At 44.7% G+C, this 21507-nt stretch overlaps 1 protein-coding gene across 2 annotated transcripts in view; it reads right to left on the bottom strand.

The window, feature by feature from the left end:
• Positions 1-21507, bottom strand: part of CNTNAP5 (contactin associated protein family member 5) — a 796957-nt gene that overhangs the window by 331973 nt on the left and 443477 nt on the right. For both annotated transcript variants that reach the window (XM_047084746.1, XM_047084747.1), the window contains exons 9-10: positions 11073-11222; positions 8090-8261 (exon numbers count right to left, since the gene is read on the bottom strand). In XM_047084746.1, the coding sequence (XP_046940702.1) occupies positions 8090-8261; positions 11073-11222 (322 nt within the window). The remainder of the gene's footprint in view (positions 1-8089; positions 8262-11072; positions 11223-21507) is intronic.

Below are 21507 nucleotides of genomic sequence, written 5' to 3'. Positions count from 1 at the left end.
AAGCTCAGTGATGGGGAGTAACTCTCATTCAATTAGCAGATGAGTAAATTGCTCTTTTCTAGATAAAAGGCACTTAACAAACCCATTCAAAATCTGCCTCGTGAAGACAGCCAGCCATTTCAAGTCACTTGTGAGGCTTCTGTATTCCCTAACCAGCCTGAAGAAATAGAGGTGGAGACTTCGGCTCTCTCTGAACCTCAGTGTGCTTGTCACAAGGCTGTGACAATGAGCTGCAAGGATGACAGCCCCTCAGGCATCCTTGGTGGTCCATCACTGTGGCCCATATCCCTTTTCTGCCTGCATCGATACAACCCGCTTCAAGATCAGGACACAAGATGAAAACACATCATTTTCTACTTTGCAATCCCGCTGAAGAATGTTGGATACCTGCTAACTACAAAGTTATAAGTAGTCAAGTGCAAGGCAAGGACAGGTCGAACCTCTTCAACCAGACCCTTTGGTCTGTAGCCAGGCTCTGCTACATAACTCGCCATGTGACCCAGACAAGGTATTAGCGTCGCTGTGTCTCAATCCTGTTCTGTACTATGGAGTTAACAGTATTACTCACTTCATAGGGTTCACACACACACACACATACACACACACAATGGTCTGGCACACAGTAACCATTTTTTAGGATTAGCTATTAATATGGCCTGTTATTCAGATTTTAAACTGTTTTGTTTGCTGCAAGTTCCCTATGGCTTTGACTTTAAGTTCTATTTTACCCACTGATGCCGATACAGCTTCTCCCACACAGGGAGACAAATGCCCAGCACCTCACCTGTTCTGAGTCCCAGGCTTAATCCCTCCACCCCACCTGAAACAGCCCTGCCTGACCTCCCTAAACACAGCCCACACATCAAGTTCTCAACATCTTATTTCCTCAGTGACATTCCCCTGACTTGCTCCGCATACCTGAATGCATGTCTCCTTTTTCTCTCCTTTAGGCAATAGGCCCTCCACCTTTCTGTGGATCGAAAAGTCAGCAAAACCTGGATTTGAATCGCAGGTCCACCAAATACTAAGAATGCGACCTCTGGCAGCTTACTAAGCATGGGTGATTTTATCCCTAAGATAACAGTAAGAGGGGAACCCAACGGTTCACAAATCTGACTGTGCATCTGAATCACCCTGGTGGCAGGGGCTTTGTAAAACTCAGCTTGCTCCCCTTCCCCAGGTTTCTGATCCAAAAGGTACAGGGCCTGAGAATATGCATTTCTAACATGCCTCTAGGTGCTGGCGGTCTGGGAGCCACACTTTGAGAACCACTCTGGCTGGCAGAGCTGCGGAGAGGCTTAAATGAAATCGTATTTAGAGAATGTTTGCTCAGTAACTGTTACATAAACTCTAACCTTTTCTTTTCCTCCATAAAATAGACTAGCATGATAAATAAAAACAGCAGAAGTGCTCTTGTTTTGATGATGGCTCCATCCCATGAGTTAAAGGAGAACACCATATTGTAGCATTTCTCACTTGAGAGTTAGAAACTCAGATTGTGTGGGCATTGCCCTTGCAATGGCTTTTCTGGCACCCAATGGAAAGGCTTTCAATTTTAGAGAAGAACTAAAACATATGCATTACCATGCAATGTAAGCTTTTTATACAGCCTACTGTTTTTAACAGACTCCCACACACAGAGTGGGTTTTTAGCATAAGTCTGTTTATGGGAGGTCATCCAAAATAATGCTTCTCCACTCTCAGTGTTTACAACACTCCAAACTCTGAACCAAGAAGGTAAGAATCTTGACCAGAGAGTTTAGCAGATGCTTTTCTTAAACGAATGTGTGTTGGGGGGGGGGGGGGGAGGAAGTGGTTATGGAGTGAGAAGCTACATTTCATAACTTATTTGGCTGCAAGACATTTAAAGCAGCATTTCACATGTGACTCACTCATTGGAACAAGCCAATTGTTTCATTTTTAAAAGGGCTGGAGCAAAAAAGTCCCCATTGGAGGCAAAAACAAAGACCCCACGGGAAGAGCCCTGCTTCCATACCTGGCTTTGCCATACTCCGCTAGACCTCTATCTTCTCCTATGCAAAACCAAAGGTGGATGATCTCCAAGGACCTTCCCCAGTGCCATCACTCTATGAGGAAGGGATGCGGGGCAAGGCGACACGTGACCACATAGACCCTTTGCCAGACCCCAGGAAACCAGATGAAATCAGTCTCTTTCCATCTGTAGAAAGCTTCGGTCTCATATTTTTTGGTAGGCAGGGTCACCATCATTCTAATGGCAGCACCACCACCCACAGGGTGTGAGGCTTATCTAGAATGAAAGACCAAGCTCTGACTTACAGCAGGGCCAGCAAGTCAACTGTCTCTCAAATAACACAAAGACAAGTTATGTTTCATGGCAACTGCAGCTATTCTAAGACGCATACTCCCTCCACACCAAAATATCCCTTCGCGAAGGCACCCCTGAGGACCTGACTGGTTTCATTTGTATTCCCAAAAGCTTTGTTTGCAGTGGGAAGCAGGAGCTCGGAGACAAAAACCAGGAAAGCTGGAGGGAGACGGGATTCATTTGTGCTCACTCCCAAAGGCCTCCTGTGGACTGATTTCAATACTTTGGAGCTGGACATTGAGATAGAGTTGCTGGAACTTTTCAGAGACCCTGTGAGATTCTGATCAGGAGGACAGCTGCTTGGGGGCACAGTTGGGGCAGAAGTCATCCCTCTTCCCCACACCTACACCACTTCTGTGCAGAATCTACACAGTCCCATGACTTCTAGGATTGGAAGCTTTTAGGACAGTGATTCTCAAAGTCAGCTTCTAAGACCAGCCCAGCAGCACCCTGGAATTTGATAGAAATGCACATTCCCTGGCCCACAACAATAACGTCTGAAACTCTAGGGGTGGGGCCCAGTGGTTTGGGTTTTAACAACCCCTCCTCATGATTCTGATGTGATCCTGCTGAAATTCGCCTGCACAAGCTAACGAGGCACTTGCTCCCAGGTTCATGTAAATTCAGGGTCTACAGTTGCATGAGCCAAGAAATAAGAACTGCCTTAAATTCTGTGCCCCAGGGCATACCAATCACAAGCTTTCCTTACCCAACCAGGCCCTGAGAATCAAGTTTTGGTAGAATTGAAAGACTGCGGTCTTGGCACCCAAACTGATGGGCACTTTCCTAATGGGTGGTTGTTTGTGGCCCTCAGGGAGAGCTCCTCTGAACAACAACTCAATCCAAGTCATTAAGCAGAGGAACTTGAGGGCACATATGAGGTACATCTAAGGGGATCCACCCTGCAAACTAATGGGAATCACTTGGCCACAGTGGGCTGGAAGAACTTCGGAGGGAGACCAGAGCCTTCTCCTCTTTCCATGGAATCTGGAGAGCTAGCAAATGTTGGCTATGGGAGTTAACATGGCGAACATTTACATACGATCTACTGCTGTTTACTAGCCATGCAACTCAGCGCCTGGTTTCTCACACTGTCTCATTTAACTCTCAATGCAAAGGTAGATTTTACGATCTCGGTTTTGCAAAAGTGGAAACAGACACAATAAGGTTAAATGATATGTGTCGTATCTCAAGCTGACAAGTAGTGACTGGGAATTAAACACACTCTATCACCTCTCGAGGCTGCTGCCACCTGCACAGAGATTAATGAATTGCCCTCCGTGTGACACCCACTCACCCCACCTCAGACAGTGTGTCCCTGTTTGCTCCTCTAAGTTTGGCTTCACACCTTGGATCCCGTCTCCTCTTCATATTCTAAGACAATATTTGGTGATGTGTTTCTTCTGCCCTGGACTTTGGACTCAGCAGGACTGGACACAGCTCCTCGAGTGGGCTTGGTAGGATCTTCCAACAAAAGTCCTGGGAAGAAGTACTTCTTGACCTGGATCACCGGGACTTACTTCACTCAGTCCTGCACACGACTTTGAATGCCCTCTTCTAAATGGCATCTAATTAGGCAACTAACGTTTACAAAGAATTTAATATGTTGAATACCCCCAAAAAACTTTTCTACGGTGGGGCAGAAGATAGGGCCACTTGTTTAGGAGCCACAGACACCCCACAACTGCCATTTCCAGGCTAGTGTCTGCTGGGTGCAAGTCAGGGAGAGAACACTGGCAGGGTTCAACTCTGACCCACAACTTCAATCCTGTAGTCATGGAAAAACTGACATATGTCTCTAGGTCTTAGTTGACTCTCTCTGAGAAATGGGGATATTGATGCCCTTGCACTGCCAGGCTTCCACAGTTCTTACCACATCTTTTGCCACCCAAGTATATACTTGGGTATATACCTCACCCATAGAATGCCTCACCCATTCACTCAATGCCTATCTAAGAGGTTGAGTACCGGAGGGTATGATAAAGTTGTTCATGGAGCAAAGCATTTATCGGGGGTGACTTTGCTTTGTGTGGTTTAAAATATCATGTCCTGCCTCCTTTAAGTCCAAGAAGACTGCAAGAGGTAAGTGTGGATCTCGAAGAACATTGGTCTGGGGTGCGGAAAACATGAGGTTGAAGATTCAGCCCGCAAAGTGAGGTATAGTGGATGCACATTCTAGTCGAGAGGTTTAGAAAGACTATGGAAAGTGCACGGGATTTGCTGGGAATGCTCCATTCTGGCCCCACATGTGGTTCCTACAACGGTGCTCTACCTCCTTCTCCCAGTCCATCCCTGGACTGCCAGCCACTCGGCAATTTTACTGATGGCACCTCCTGAAGTCAGCAGTCTCTGCTGCCAGAACTGGGTGTCAGGCCAATCGCTCAGCCTCCTTCTTTCCAGAGAGGCCAGAAAACTTGGTAATTTGCCCATCATGGAGATGGCTGAAATGCAAACTGTTAGTTTAGGCTCCTTAATCCATGAGAATGGACCCTCCTAGCTGTTACCTAAGGCATGGTCTCAGAACAGTTTGTGAATTTGCTCATGCTTCAGGGACCCTCACGAGAGGAAGCACTTCGAATCCTGGAATGTTTGTGAATGCCACCGTGGTTTTCCTAGAGTGACTAGCACTGAGAGCCTTATGGGACACTGAGAGGGCTAGATTCTTCTGGCCAGCCAGGTCAGCTAGCTTTGAGGGAGAAGAGGGGGTACAGGGAGGGGTGGAGCAGACAACCACTGAAAGGCCAGGGGGAGGACTGAGTCTTTAAAGCCTACGAGGAAAGGGCAGAGAATTTGGCCAGGGAGAGAAGAGACTCTCAGGCCAGATCAAAGGCTGCCCTCCTTGGACTTTCCAGACAGGAGCATAGTTAAGAAAAAAACACAGCCAGGGGCACCTGAATGGCTCAGTCTGTTAAGCATCGGACTCTTGATTTTAGCTCAGGTCATGATCTCACAGTTTGTGGGTTCGAACCCCACAGTGGGCTCTGCGCTGAGAGTGTGGAGCCTGCTTGGGATTCTCTCTCTCTCTCTCTCTCTCTCTCTCTCTCTCTCTTTATGCCCCTGCCACATCCTCTCTCTCAAAATAAACTTAAAAAAAAAAACAATAATAAAAAACACAGCCAGAAAAAAACAAAAACAACAAAACAAAAACACAGCCAAACTTCTCCACCTTCACCTCTTCTAGCACACCCCACCCCATCCCCAAATGGCAAGTTCTTTCTAGACAAAAACTCTGCACTTGTTCTTAAATCAAGTTTAGTTGATCAACATGTTAAAAATGCAACACAAAACTCAGAACCACCTGCTTTTGAACCTCTGCCCCTCTCCAACAAATTTTAAATATAAGTTCAAGAAATAATTAATCAACCAAAGCCTTCTACCACAGTATCCCCTTCTGTTAGAGGCAATGTCTGGTAAATCAAGAAAAACGTGCCATTTACTCACTAAACTAAACACAATCCCTTATTATACAATTAACCAAAACACAATTGTATGTAATACAATTATACAGACTACAATTACACAAAAGTAATGATGCAGTATAGATGGCAATGACTTTCATGTAATCGAAAATAATGAGAGCGTCCTTGATTAGAAATTAAGGTATCATAAGAGATCCCTATTGATGAATGTTCCCTCTGTTGAACTACACTTTGCAAAAGGCTGTGCTGGCTGATGAAGTCGGATGCTTCCCCCTCATCGTTAATAAAGACTATAGGGGTGGCAACCATTCCGTGTAGTACCCTTTATTCTGAGATCACTAAACTAGCACATTCTAATGAAGCACACATTTTATTACCCACTTATCCAGCTGGTCAAATAGAAAAAAAAAATGAAGCAGAAGAGCCAGGAAGTCTGTGTGATTTGTTGAGGATCCCATGTGTAGTGGTATTAACAGAGAAACATGCACATAAAACTCCATCAAATTATATTGGTCATTTGGAGCATCCGAGGAGACTACAACCTACAGAGCTGATTGCTGTGCTGCTCAGGAGAAACACCTGTTACTTCTCATCAGTGCCCCATGGATGGCGGTGGTTCCCTTCCTAGCTCCAGGCTGGTTCTCCGTCCATCCATCCTTCTCCCTTTTTCCTGGGTACTCTTTCTTGTAAGCAAATCTGATACCTCCCTTCCTGACTGTCACTTAGCACACGGGGCCACATTCCATGGGCACACAAATTTCTTCATAATTCCTAACAGCCCCAATCTCTAGCCGTGTGCACACCATGTACTCCATCACAGTGACCTTCCATATCCACTGAGCTATGTTTTATTGACCCTAAGGCACTATTCATTGTTAACATATACCCTTAGTTTATATGCCGCTAAGAAAGACATGTTGCCGATTGAATGATGATGCGTCATGGATTATAAAATGCATCCCAATATTTAACAATGGAAAACAGGCACTTGGAACTGTTGAAATGCTTGCAAGCCATGATCTCTCCTATTTCTCTGCCACTCCCCATGCTACATCCAGAGGACCCATCGTACACCGGCACCCCTCATCATGCCTCAGCCAAGTCTGCCCGTCCTTTAAAATTTAGCTCAGCACCAGGGCACGTGGGTGGCTCAGTCTGTTGAGCATCAGACTTGGGCTCAGGTCATGATCTCATGGTTCGTGAGTTTGAGACTCACATCAGGCTCACTGCTATCAGTGCAGAGCCTGATTCGGAGCCTCTGTCCGCCGCCCCGCCTCCTCTGTCCCTCCCCTGCTGGTGCTCTTTCTCTTAAAAATAAACATTAAAAAAAAAAAAGACTTAGCTAAGCACCCCTTCCTGAAAACCTTCTTGACCTCATTCTCCCCACGGCCAGGCTGAGCTGCGGCTGCCAGACGTCCCACAAATAAGGGTGCACTACTTGGGCATTTATTGCATTTTATCATAATGGCTCATTTATTCCATGATGGGACGTGAGCAGAGACCCTGTAACACCAACACATGGGTAAGCACTGCACACCTATTATTCACCCATTTGTTGAACGATATATCGACGAGGATGACTGTAACCACAAGAATGAAGGAGGTAAGTGCTAGAGATAAAACGTGGAGAGCACGCTAAGCCTGGCTGAAAACTCAGAACTGGTCCTCTTTAATTTTCCAAAGTGTGTCTTTGAAGCTAGAAATTTTAAATGTAAGAGGAGTTGGAGCCCGGAAGAAATAAAGAAAGAAACTGAACTTGTGCCGCATCTGTGGGTTGCACAGTATTAAATGCTGATTCTCTCCATGGGGGACCTGCTCTTTTCTGCGCCAAAGAAGCCATGGTTTGGAGGTGACACCACAGGTCAGTGGCCCCAGGAGTCACCTCACCACTGGACCACACGAACCTCTGTTCTAGACCCTGAGGGCCTGATGTTCATCTCCCCCTGTTAGAAAGGATGCTCCCTGCTCTAAAGAATAAAATGGCTTAAGACCGAAGTAATCCCTCCCTCCTTTTTGCTTCACTCTTAACTTCAAAGTAATCAAATGTTGTTTATGCATACAATTTTAATCCTGTCACAAATTTGTATTTTGATTTAATTTGCATATCCCATTTACTGCAAGTCAACATGAAGAGAGACTCAACTAATTTAAACCATTTTTCTCTGGGCCTGAAATCCTTTCAGAAATATTTTCCATTAGGCAACTCAATTATGTCTAATGTGGCTAATGTCAGTGGATTAGAATTTTGCTTAAAGAAACTCATATTTAGAACAGTGAGAATGGGAAGGGGGTGGGAGAACAGAGGAGAAGAGACAATAATTACCTGTCTTTGATGCTACACAGATCAATGTGTAAATCACTAAAATTCCCCAGGGAACCTTGCTGAACTGAAATGAGGTCCTTGGACTGGTTATCAATAAAGATGAGCCTCATGCAGCCTTGGAAAGCCTTAATGGGATTTAAACATTGGGAATCGGTGAGATTGTCAGGGCACCCTGTGGGACAGAGAAAAAAAAATGAGGAAGAATACTGAAATGATCAGTCATTGCTTTGGCGACCTATTGATGGAGGACCTGGAGGTCTAATTGTTTTGGGGGCTTTTTCATTCACAGCAGTGCACACATGTTCGTTGGAAATCCTAGCATTCTCAAAGAAGGGACAGAATTGGTATAAAACAGGGCACACTCAATCGTTGTACGGAACAGAAAACACCATGCATAAAGGGAACACCGATACTGTAACATTCACCTGGTCCCTCTTTCTTTTCGCCTGTCGGTAAACTATCCAACCATCCAGTTGCATGGTGTATTTCACTCATCGCAAGAGGCAACATATTATAACTACTTGGGAGTTTGGGTTCTGTCTCGAAACACGCTCTAAATGCACAATTCAATTCTCAATTACACTTTCAAAGGAAATTATGGTTTGGGTAAGGATGGTGGCAGAGTAATCGTCTGGCTAATTGTTGGCATTAACAGGCTTAGTTCCTGAGAAAGGTACACACGCAGGAACAGAACTGGAATTCTGAAGCGAGGCGCAAAGCAAACGCAGATGCCAAAGGAACTACGAGCTTAAACGCACCTAGTTATAGGGCTGTAATAGCACACTGAAAGGTTAACACCGTACCTCTTTAAAGGGTGTTCCTTAAAAAAAAAACACTGCATTACGCTGATTTAGCATAGCTTGCGATCAGGGCACTTCTCATTAAGACAGGTACATGGCAATGTAGGTATATGAGCGCTTGTGCTCCATCCCGATGGGTTTTAATAGGTTCAGAGCATATGGGAATGCAAGCTTGAAAACATGGCAATAACCCATAAATAATTGGGAATTATTTCAGCCATTTCTAATAGACAGTCACTGCTGGGCTGATGCCCAGCAGCTGCTTAACAGCTCACAGGCACACCATAAAACGAAGAGAGATTCCTACAAGTTCTAATTGAAACTGTAGAGAGAATTTATGTAAGTTGACTATTATTGCTCAGGCTCATTTTTCACCTCCCTTAAGTTTATGGTCTACGTGTGGGGCGCTCGCTTAAATGCCGTTCAAATCGCAGATAAGTCTCGGCCTTGTAAACCCAGCGCCCCCTTAACTGGGGGAAAGCCAGACATTTCGTCTTCGAGGCATTCTGTATGCTCTAATCATCGAACATCACTTTCCTCAGAAACAAATACAAGAATGCTTTTCTCTCTTTGTTGATGAGACACTGCATGTGATGCAAGAATTATGCAGTCTGTGAAATGTATCTTAGGGTCCCCAAGACCCTTCTTCTGCTGCCTTTATGCTATGTTTGCTAGCATCCCTTTGCTGTCCCAACGCAGCAGGTTGCAGAGAACACAGACCTGGGGGTGGGTCCTGATTCTAACGTTTATACAAAGTTATTTCATTTCAGCAAACACCAGTCTTACTGTCTGTGAAATGGGGCTACAATCGCCTACTTCACAAAGTTCCTGCACGAATTAAATGGCGTAAGACACACACGACATTTAGAGGCAAGGGAAGAGCTCCTTTCTTGTTGGAATCTGTTGTCCTTGCAGATGTGGGGATTTAGAGTGAAGGACAGAGGGTTTTGGTGGGGTCTTAAAAAATCAAACCACAACAGTATTGCTCTATGCTGCTTCCCTTCCAGGATACCTTGTTATGTACAATGTACTTATGCAAAGCCCCTTCTGGATTTCAAAACTTAACCGTGTGTCAGTGCCATGAGAGAAGTGATTTGCAAAGTCTATTTGAGAGACCGCACTTTGTAATTTTACACAAACACTTCCCTTCAGTTTCCTAATGGACGAAGAATTAGCAACAGGAGATCAGGCCCAGCCCACACCCGTGTTTACAAAAGGTGCAGCCCGTGTGTCTATTTGCAAGCATGTAACCCTGACCCTGCTGAAGTTCTCCAGCAGTCTGGCTTTGTTTCTCCATGTCCTAGATAAGGAAGTTCAGGGACCATCAGGGTCTTCCTCAAGGTCAGACAGCTCTTTGACATTACTCTCTAGAGACTGTTTCTATGATACAAACACATGACTAAAAAATTAGATACTAAGATTGTTAATGAAAGAAATAACTTGGGGAAAAAAACTAAATAAAACTGCACATGCATCTATAAAAAGGCAGTGAATTCCTCATCATGTTGTTTTCATCCTTTCCAGTGTGCCCCGTGTCTTTGTCATTGGGAATGTTCCTAGGATTCACCTGGAAATGGGGACAGCTGGACCTGCATCGCCTGCTCCACTGGAGCTACAAGTTCACGGGACTTCTAGACCTTCCCCATTTTTAGAGCCCTACTCCACGGGCATGGCCTCCAGGGATGTCAGGAAGGAATGAACAGACAGGGATTCAGACAGCAAAGCGGCAGAGTAGCCTATATGGCTGAGGATCCTGGCTGTGCCTTCCCTGCCTTCCCATCTGGATTTTTCCTTTCGCAGGTACTGCTGACTGTTGGTACACATCCTCCAAGTTTTCAGCTGACTTCCTCCTTCCCAACGTGATCACGGAGCTTGGCATGGCTACAAAAATCTCCTTTGGACATGTTACATAACACCAGCTCTTATAGCTAAAGTTTTTCTTTTTTTCTTTTTTTTTCCCCTCTGCACTGACCTAGATAGTTTATATCTGCACAGCTGTCAGAAAGTTTGCTTCTCATTATTTTGTGCTTGGGATTGGGTACCTGTGTGTGCGTGCGCGCGCGCGCGTGTGTGAATGGTCTAATTGCCAAAAAAAAAAAAAAAAAAAAAGAATGATGAGAGCAAAATAATTGTCCATTGCATTCTCCCTCCGTCCTTTATTTTTCAAAATCTGGGGAACTTACCTCCAAAGTAGTAGCTATTTCCAGAATAAATCTGTACACGAGTGGTGTCCTGGGCCGGGGATGCTGCATCATTATCCAGAGTAAGAGTGATGCGGTCCCTTCTGGCGGTGATGCTGACTGAATGCCACAAGCCATCATTCAAGCTGCTGCCTGCAAAAGAAACAGGGAAGGCAGTAGGGATGATTGACTGGGGAGATCTGGAGCCAGCGGGGCTCATCCTCCTCACCTGCCGGGCTCCGTGCTCCACGCGTGCTCTCAGCAGCCTCCCCGTGTCTCCTTTTGCTTAAACCAAACCCCCAGCAGACCCATAAGCCTCACCTTCCCTCCTCTCTTTACCACTTCACTTCTCTTTTTTTTTCAAAGTGGCTGAACAATGTCTGATACATTTGAGTTCAAAACAAAAGGGCAAAACACAAATTGGTCTGTATATTACAACTACAGGTGTTGCCAAATGAACTGACCTCTTGCTATAAATGCAAAGTAAAAGGTTGAAAGGAAAAACTTAAAAATGCCCATGCCTGGGTGGCTCAGTTGGTTCAGCATCTGACTCTTGATTTCCGCCCAGGTCGGGATCTCACGGTTTGTGAGTTCGAGCCCTGTGTCAGGATCTGTGCTGGTAACACAGAGCCTGCTTGGGATCTTCTCTCTCCCTCTCTCTTTCTGCCCTTCCCCTGCTCATTCTCTCTCTCTCTCTCAAAATATATAAACTTACAAAAAAATGCCCATGGTGATTTTATCTCTGTGTGGTAGGATTATAGGTGATTTGTTTTTCTCACATTTTCTTGCAAATGCCTTATGTTTCTTTTTTAGTAAGGGGCATGTGGGTGGCACAGTAGGTTCAGTGTCTGACTTTTGGTTTCAGCTCAGGTCATGATATCAGCCCTGTGTTCGAGCCCTTGTCGGGCTCTGTGCTGGCAGCACAGAGCCTGCTTGGAATCCTCTCTCTACCTCTCTGCCCCTCCTCTGCTTGCACACCCTCTCTCCCTCAAAATAAATAAATAAAGTTAAAAAATTTTTAATTAAAAATAAACTATTTTTAAAGGCAAAAGTAGATGAGGAAAGCCAGATTCTAGTGATGTGCCAGGCAAAGGCCGTCTACCTTTGGAGACACGTAATACACTAGCTCAATCTCAACATTTTTCTTTAACTAATTAGGTGACACTGGCTATCCTACCTTCCCTGAAGTCTGGCTTTATTGTCTGCAAAGATCATAATTCCTACTCTGTGTCCTTGTTAAGAGGATCCATTGAGATCAGGCAGGAAATGTCCTAGGACAGTTGGAGGCATCCTGAGTGTTTATTAAAAGGTAATTCTCTTAAGGGTGCCTGGATGGCTCAGTAGGTTGAGGATCCAGCTCTCAATTTCAGCTCAGTTCATGATCGCAGGGTCACGGGATCGAGCCCTGTGTTAGCCTCCCTGCTGAGTGTGGAGCCTGCTTAAGATTCTCTCTCTCTACCTCTGCCCCTCCCCCACTTGTGCCCTCATTTTTTTCTCTCTCTCTCTCTAAATAATAATAATTTTTTTTTAAAGGTAATTCCTATCTTGTTCTTTTGCCTCAGATGTCTTTGGTGCATAACTACCCTGCCAGCCTACCTTACTAAGAAAACTGTACTGGGAATTAGTCATGAAGATGGGAATAGTTTCTTTCTAAAAAAATCTATCAGCTATTAAGACTCTGTCGGTGCCAAGTACTTGCTCGAGGAAACACAGTCTTATTCATCAGTCTGGTCACAAAGATGTGTCTGTGACAAAAGCACACAGTCACACGTCTCCACTCAGTAGACATTTCTTGTGTCTTGCTATGTGCGGAGTTGTTTTCCTCCTCTTATTGCCTCAGTTTTCTCCCCTGCAACGTGGGGGAAATGACTTCTAGGCTGTTGTGATAATTATACAGTAGTCAATACAGTAGTGCATGTAGAACGGTCCATGTCGCGTCATAAGCAGACAATGATGTTAGCTAAAACAAATGGACAGAAGAGCAACTATAAAATGGTCCCTGGCTTGTGAAGTATGGAGAGTACCATCACCATGTGATGGAGAGACATATCACATGATGTCTATAGGCTACCATTAAATGGAAGAGGCACGCAGTGAGGGTTACAATACTGTCCTCTGCGGGGCGCCTGGGTGGCTCCGTGGGTTAAGCGTCCAACTTGAGCTCAGGTGATGATCTCATGGTTTGTGAGTTCAAGCCCCACATCAGGCTCTCTATGGTCAGTGAGGAGCCTGCTTCAGGTCTTCTGTCTCCCTCTCTCCTGCTCCTCCCCAGCTTGCCCACATTGTCTCTCTTTCTCAAAAATAAATAAATATTAAAAAAAAAAAAAAGAATTCTGTCCTTCGAGTTCAGGGTAGTGGGACAGACAAAAAAGGCAAGAAAAGAACACTGCATGCAGTTTTGGGTGGAGTGGTACTATGGAAGCAGAGAAGAAAGAAAACCTAACTAATGGCATAGGAGGATCCCCGAAAGACTTCACAGCAGAGATGGTGACAGTTTAGGGAAGTTCTGAAAAGTGCAAAGAGTTCTCTACTCAGAGAGCAAGAGTCCAGGAGTCAAAGAGCCTGTACAAAAAAGCCAGGGTCTGCAATGAGAAGCGGGGGAGAACAAGAAGAAAGCCAGTGAGAAGGGATCCATTCACCCAGGGACCTGGCATGGAAAACTAAGGAATGGGTTTCCACAATTTCCTTGGATAAATGATTGTGTAAAGTGCTTTATTCAAGCCAATTCCATCAAAACCTTTGGGGATAGGACCCAAGGTATCTGCATTTAAAAAAAGAAATGTTTATTTATTTATTTTGAGACACGGAGAGAGAGTGGGGGGAGAGGGGCAGAGAGAGAGAGAGAGGGAAGGAGGGAGACAGAAAGAGTGAGAGAGAGAGAATCCCAAGCAGGCTCTGCGCTGTCAGCACACAACCTACTGTGGGGCTTGATCTCATGAACCGTGAGATCATGATTGGAGCTGAAATCAAGAGTTGGATGCTCAACAGACTGAGCCACCCAGGCGCCCTGTGTCTGCATTTTTTTAAAAGCTCCCTGGGTGACTCTAACGTGCTGTCAGGAATGGAAACCACTGCTTTAGAACAATGGGAGGCCATGAAGGGTCTTCAGCATGGGAATGACCTAGCTGGAGGTCCACTGTGCAAAGACGGGGTGGCAGAGGACCGCTGGGAGTCAAAGCAGGAAGCACAATGGGTGGGGCCTACTGCTTGCACTGGCCCCAGAAGACCAGATGATAAGGGTCTCAGCCAAAGTAGCAGCAGTGACAATGGAGAGCAAGGGACAGAGTAAGAGCTGTTTCTGGAGGTAAAAGAAATCAGACTTGGTAGAGCCTACTGGAGCAGGTCCTAAGAAACCAGCTGGAAAGCAAGCACTGAAAATCAGAGCAGAGGTCTGCAGGGCTTCTCAGAATAGCTACTGAAGCGCGTGTGCCCCTGAGCCCTCATAGGGTTGGAGAAGGTGCCCAGGGAGCAGCACAGCACCAGGCTGGGAGCCCAGCTGCACTGCACCAGGCAGCTGGGTCCCATCTGCTCACAACAGGCCAGATGCAAGGGACCCCCCTGCATTTCCAGCCAGCTTCTTGGCAGCCTTGGCTGCGGCCCTGAACATCTGCTTGGGGTGAACCCAGGGGCTGCTCAACCTGGCGGCCGTACTTCCTCCCAAAAGCCAGAGTTTGGGTCCTAACCACGGGGACTCTGCTAATGAGGTAGAGGCTGTGTCACGCGTTTCCCGGCGATGAACATTTGACTTCCGGCAGGGGCATTTGGGGGGCACGGCCAGCTGTGGGTCTTTACTTCTTTTTATTCTCATTTGCATACTGATTTAAATACATTTGCATAACACAGGAGACTGCATCTGCAGACAAACTATAGACTGTTTGAGCTGGAAGAGGCGTCAGTAACTAACCCAACTTAGAGGATGTAAATACCGCCCCCCCCCCCAGGGACCTGCTCAGCATCAGGGCTCCAGTAAGAAGAGAACAGAGGCGTGCAGAGTGTCCTGCCTAATCAGATACATCCTCTAGTCATTTCACAGATGACACTGGCCTGAGACAAGAGGTCTGACCCGTGGGAGTGGCAAGGCCAGAACACTGGCCTTTGTGTTCTGCTGCCTGGTCCCCTCCCCTTCCCACATCACTGTCCATATCGCTCTCTTCAACACTGTCACTTAATGAGGGTTTGCATGGTTGCTTGTCTTTTTTTTTTTTTTCCTTTCTTTCTTTCTTCTTCTCTTTTTTTCCCTCCCTTTTTGGTCTGCTTTTCCTTTTGGTTTGATCTTTTTGATCTTTTCCTCCATGGTCCCGAGTCCCTGTGTGAAATCTTCACTCTTCAGAGGAAAATTATGAGGACAGTGGTTCCTGAGGTTGACCACACAAAAGGCAGCACCTAGGGAGCTTCTGAAAAGACAGGTCCCTGGGCCCCACACCGGGTTAATTAAGGCAGGCTTCAGGGTGGCCCCAGGCCTTGGAAGGTTGTGCAGCCTGGGTTAGGAAACTACACCATCTGAGGTTTCAGAAGAGGAAGATGAAAAGAAGCCCGGAAAAACAAGGCTGGTTTTAGAGGAGCTGAGTTGGGAACAGATTCCAAGGCAAACGAAGTGACATATTCCCTTCTAAAAATCTGCTTTCTGCTGGGCCCTCCTTCCCACTTCATTCTGTTAATGGCTATATATGTAATATATATTTTTATAACCAAATAACACCCCTAGAAGTTCTCCAAGGTTTCGTTTCTAAGAATTCTTTTTTTAAAGGTACAGGTTTAAGTGCTATTAATTGTTCACAAATTGGGGAAAACCGATGCTGTCAGAGTGCTTTCCTCCCAAAACCTCCCTGAGGTGAAAGGTCTGAAAGAAGAAAAGTTTTCAATGGGGAGAATGAGAAAGTACCACCTTTGAGGCCAGGAACACCTCGATGGGGAAATGCTCCTGGAGGTAGAACAGGGTAATCAGGGCCACTTTAGGGTGGCCCCCGAAGGATGCATAGGATTTAGGAGCCCAGGCTTAAAATGCGGGATTGGGGTTCTGGAAAGATTGGTGGACGATGACACACATATATTTTCTGACCTGCAAAGTGATGTCAAATATTTGCCATCTGCCAGACAGGCAACGGATACAAAACCAACACAGTTAGTGTAGAAAGAGGGAAACAGGCAATTTCATGTTGCTGATGGCAACTAAGTTTGTACCTTCTTTCTGGAAGGCAAAATACCAAAGGGCATCAAAAAAAAAAAAAAAGCTCTAAAAATATCATACCTCATTTCCCATATTTTTTTTCTGAAGAATTAATCCTGAAATAGTACAAGCATTACAGCCAAGATTTAAGGGGAGGAGAGTTTATGAGGCCATTATTTCTAAGAGCAAAAATTCACAACTACCAGTATTTCCAACAATAGTGGGTTAGTTAAATCAAATACGGCATATTTAGTAACACGGAATATAATGTAGTCATCAAAAATTATAATGTCCAAGAATGCAAGTGATATCCAGATAAGTGGAAAACTCAGGCTAAATGGCGTATGTGGTTATGGTATGCATTTTGTCAAAAATTGCTACAAAGAGAAAATACTGGAATGACATGGAATGATTAGTGTGTTGTTGTTTTTTTTTCTTACAGAGAGTACTAGAATTTTCAAAGTTTCTCAAAACAAAATGTCCAACTTTTATGATTGTTTTTTAAGACTAACAAACTGAGTTGAGAAGAATAGGAAACATTTTCATCTTTTTCCACTTCTGGCCCTCCTTGTTAACAAAGCAACTGCTCCCAGGTCCCAGAATTCAGCTGAAGCCACTTGTCTAAAAGCTCCTTTACAATAAATAAAAAAATAATAAATAAATAAATAAATAAATAAATAAATAAATAAATAAGCGAGCTCCTTTACAGAGAGGGTTGGATAGACTTCTCTGTGCTTGCTTAAGACTTAACATGGAGTTTTTCCTCCATGAAGGAAAAAAAAAGGCAGTTTCCATCATTGCTTGCAAATGAACTTTTGAAATACGGGCCAATTGTAAAAATAGCTAGTAATGCACATTAACAGTGCCGAATACCTGTGATGTGCCAGGCATTTTAAATGTGTAATTCCTAATTCTCACAATGGTCCAGGAGGCCCAGTTTCATGGTCCTCCCACTACAGATGCTAAAACGAAAAGCCAGACAGGCTGTCCAGGGTCATATGGCTACTAGAGGTGGAGTCAGAATTGAAGGGAGGGGAGTGGGTTCCAGAGAACCAGCCTGAGCTCCTGCTCTCTCTCTCCACCCTTCCTAGGCCAACCCTGCCCCTGCTGCAGGAACTGATGGCCAATTGCTTCTGCAAAGTTCTATCTTCTGTCATTGAATGCAACTTTGCTTTTCTTTATTAGTATTTTTGGAACAGCTTGATTGAGATAAAATTCACGTGCCATACAATTCATTTATTTAAAATGCACAATTCAAGAGGTGCCCACGTGGCTCAGTCGGTCCAATGTGTGACTCCTGATTTCAGCTCAGGTCATGATGTCAGGGTTTGTGAGATTGAGCCCTGCATTGGGCTCTACGCTGACCAGTTAGGAGTCTGCTTGGGATTCCCTCTCTCCCTCTCTCTCTGCCCTCCAACCCCCTGCCCTCTCAAAAATAAATAAACATTTAAAAAAATGAAAAAAATAAAATGCAGAAGTCATTTTTTTTTTTAGTATATTCAGTCAGGCAACCATCACAATTAATTTTAAAACACTTGTAACGCCCGACAGAAATGTTACAACATATAGGTACCTCCTCCCCTATCTCCTCACCCCCCTCACCTCCAGCCCTAGTCAACTACTACTCTGCTTCCTGTCTGAATGGATTTCCCCGTCCTTGGCATTTCCTATACATGAATTCGTGTATCGGGTTCCCTTTTATGACTGGCTTCTGTCATCTAACACGTTTTCAAGGTTCATCCTTTGCTGTAGCTTGTGTCAGGATATTTTTATATTGCTGAATTATATACTCTATGGTATGGCTATCTCACATTTTATTTTTCCATTCACTAGTTGATGGACATCTGGGTTGTTTTCATTTAGGGGTATTATAAATAGAGTTTCTGTGAACATGTGTGCCAATTTCTGTGTAGACCTAAGCTTTCAGTTCTCGCAGTGAGCACCTTGGAGTCTGACCACTGGGTCATATGTGACTCTATAGCCAGAACATCTCCAAAATGGCCGACCAGCTCATCTTCTCACAAGGAAACTTCCGTTTTGACAATACTGAGTTCAAACGTTGGTCCTGGCTTTTGGTGGATCTTCTAGCTTCTAAGAATTAAAATACAATTCAACTTCTGTTTCTTAGAACGTCTACTTAGATCGGACGTGGAATTCTAGCTAATCGCCATTACTTCGATGCTATTTTTCCAGATAAGTAATCTTACCGAGCATTTAATAAGCCATTTTGTATACTTTTTGTAATGAGAACTTCACAGCGACTGATAGTTCACATCTGATGGAATTGAGACTCAGAGCAGTTAAGTAATATTCTGAAAGGCCTAAACTTTTTTTTTTTTTTTCAACGTTTATTTAATTTTGGGACAGAGAGAGACAGAGCATGAATGGGGGAGGGGCAGAGAGAGAGGGAGACACAGAATCAGAAACAGGCTCCAGGCTCTGAGCCATCAGCCCAGAGCCCGACGTGGGGCTCGAACTCCCGGACCGCGAGATCGTGACCTGGCTGAAGTCGGACGCTTAACCGACTGCGCCACCCAGGCGCCCCTAAACTTTTTTTTTTAAGAAGAGTAAGGTTTTTCTAGAAGCAGAGTTCTTCAACACTGTCCCTGGATAATTTGGACTGGATAATTCTTTGTTGGGGGTAGGGCGTTCTGTAATACGCCCCTTATGTAGGACGTTTAGCAGCACCCCTGACTCACCAAATGCCAGTAACAGCCCCCCTACTCCCAGCACCACAAATATCTCCAGATATTGACAAAAGTCCCTTGGGTAGGTTTGGGGGAATGGGAGGCTGGGGTGGAAGGGTGGGGAATCTCCCTTGGTTGAGAATGACACATTAACTAATTTTTCAGTCTACAGAGCCCTGCTGCTCTCTCTCAACCCCACCCTATCTTTCTGTATTTCTCTTGTCCTCAAATGCCTAATAGATATTTGCATTTAGATTTCACCTTATTTCACTGTCTCTCCTGATGGTTTGAACACAGAATCTTTGGAACATCATGGCTGTCGCAGGACCTCTAAGCATCAGCTGATACAGCAACAGGCCAGCATGCAGAGATTCAGCCCAGGCCAGAGGCACATCCCTGATGACTCTATTTCCAACCCTGGATATAACTTGTCACATATTTCCTTGATGCCTCTATTCACCCGTTACCCCTTGCTCAAAGCCGTGCCACTTATAATTTCTAGGAATTTAGACAGATTTCTTCATCCCTCGACACCTGCTTCCTCATCTGTAAAACAGAGACAGAATTACCCAGCTTGACTTGGAAGTTTCTAGGCTTTATCTTCTCCAGAAAACCCAATTCAGCTGATTTTCCCACATCCTGTCATGTCCACTGTTAACTTAATAGTTCAAAGGTAGTTTCAATTTTTTGTGAGAACAAAGTAGGGAATACATAAATAATTGAATAAAGCAGTCTTAAAATGTAAATCACATCGTAAAAGAGCATATTACAATTATTAGTACCACTATGCTATGATTTAGGTCCTGAGTTCTGTTTTCCTTGGATACATTTTATCCATCAATTATCAAATTTTATTAACCCTTCCCTATATGGTAGATTGAATTCATATTTTTCTTCCAATTCCTTCCCCAGCCATTATTCTATTATTTATCACCACAGCTGGGGAATTTTGTGACAACCTCCCTCTTTCCCCAGCCTCCGACTTCTTTCTGGTGCTGGACAGCCCACTACATTGAACTGTCTAAGGAGTACCCCACAGCTTGTCCTTCCAGTGGGTCATGGAGCTTGGAGAATGAATCTCAAACTGCTTAGCTTGACAATCGAATTTCCATCTATCGTCTCAATCCCATTTCCCAATACTCCTATGCAAACTCCCTACTGTAACTAAGCTAGTGCATTCATTATGCTCTAAGTGAATCCACTTACCTAATCGGTGCCTCCACTCCCAGCTTTCAATAACCAAGCCCATTTCCCTACCTTCCAATCCCCAGTATTTGTCTTAGAGAGCTTCTTCTCCTCAACTGTAAGAACAAGGAAGCATCCTTCTTTTTTTTTAACTTTCTATCATAGGCACCAAGCACAGTGCAGAGCACATAACAAGTGCCTAATGATTGAGTGAATAGGTTAATAAACCAAGAAATGAGCAAAGCAGGTTTACCTTGACTAGACCAACACAGTGATTTCTCCATCTCAATCCCTATAACATCTGCTATCTGATCTATGCAGTTAGTTCATATTATTTATTGTGTTGAACCATGCATTATGCTTAATGCATAGCTGTAAGTCTCATCTCCCACTGAGATGAGTTCCTGGGGGTCAGAGTCTGAGTCTTGTTTTGGTATCCCCCTCAGCATCAACAGGACAGCATTCTGCCCTCTCCAAATGCTCACTGATTGATTGAGCATCTCACCAGCTGAATCTCCACTGCCAAGTGTCAGTAGCAGGGCTCTCCCTGGTGCCTGGGCCATAAATCACAGGTCAAACCTTTCCTAGTTGTTAAAGCCCAGCCTATACATCAAAGTGACCTGGATCCTGAAGATCCTCCTTTGTCAGGGTATGTAAGGAAAACATCTGGTTCTGCCATCCACTAGAGTCAGGCAGGAAATGTGACGTACTTGTGGTTGATGGTAAAGCCCTTGTTTCTGTGATATTGACTTGAATGCTCAACTCCAAAATCTACATGGTAAAAATCAAGCTCAACTCCAGAGACAGATAATTTCTCTATTGCTTTCACGATACAGCTCCAACTCCGATGTCTCTGTCAGAACGCTGCTTTCTCTTCTGTCTGTCCTCCTTCGTCCTCGGTGACCCAGTCATCCTGAGCCAGCCATGGAGTCTTAGCCTCCTAGATCTCCTACTTCTTTCCTTGGATTGGAACATCCTTTCCTTCCCTCTTCGTTTGGCCAAATTCTATCCATTCTTCAAAACAAGCTGTCCTTGCCCCTGCCCCTAGAAAACCTTTCCCTTCTCACTCATCTGGCTTCCTGTCCTCCATGATCCCCCACTATCCTGAGCATACATCCTCTTGCATCACAAATGCCCCAAGACCATCTCTTCCAACTGTACCCCTTGGCCCCCAGTGGCCAATGCCCCAATCCTCAGGTCTGAGCATACATACAGTGCCAGCAGAGAGTAGAAACTTCAAAACCTTCCTGAATTAAATGGAGGTAATGCAAATTATATGAGGGAATTATCAAAGCAGAAACTAGGAAAGAGCAAAGGAAGTGAGATCAGGATTGACTATTAGAGTGTAATATCTGATGTAATAATAAAAACCTAGCTCCCTCAGTTACTCTTTTGAGTG

Source organism: Lynx rufus, unplaced genomic scaffold (assembly GCF_022079265.1).
Source record: "Lynx rufus isolate CCGP_SWC_20201006 ecotype Redwood Valley unplaced genomic scaffold, mLynRuf1.p SCAF_2, whole genome shotgun sequence".
Classification (NCBI taxonomy): Eukaryota; Metazoa; Chordata; class Mammalia; order Carnivora; family Felidae; genus Lynx; species Lynx rufus.
This window is presented reverse-complemented; position numbering and strand designations above follow the sequence as displayed.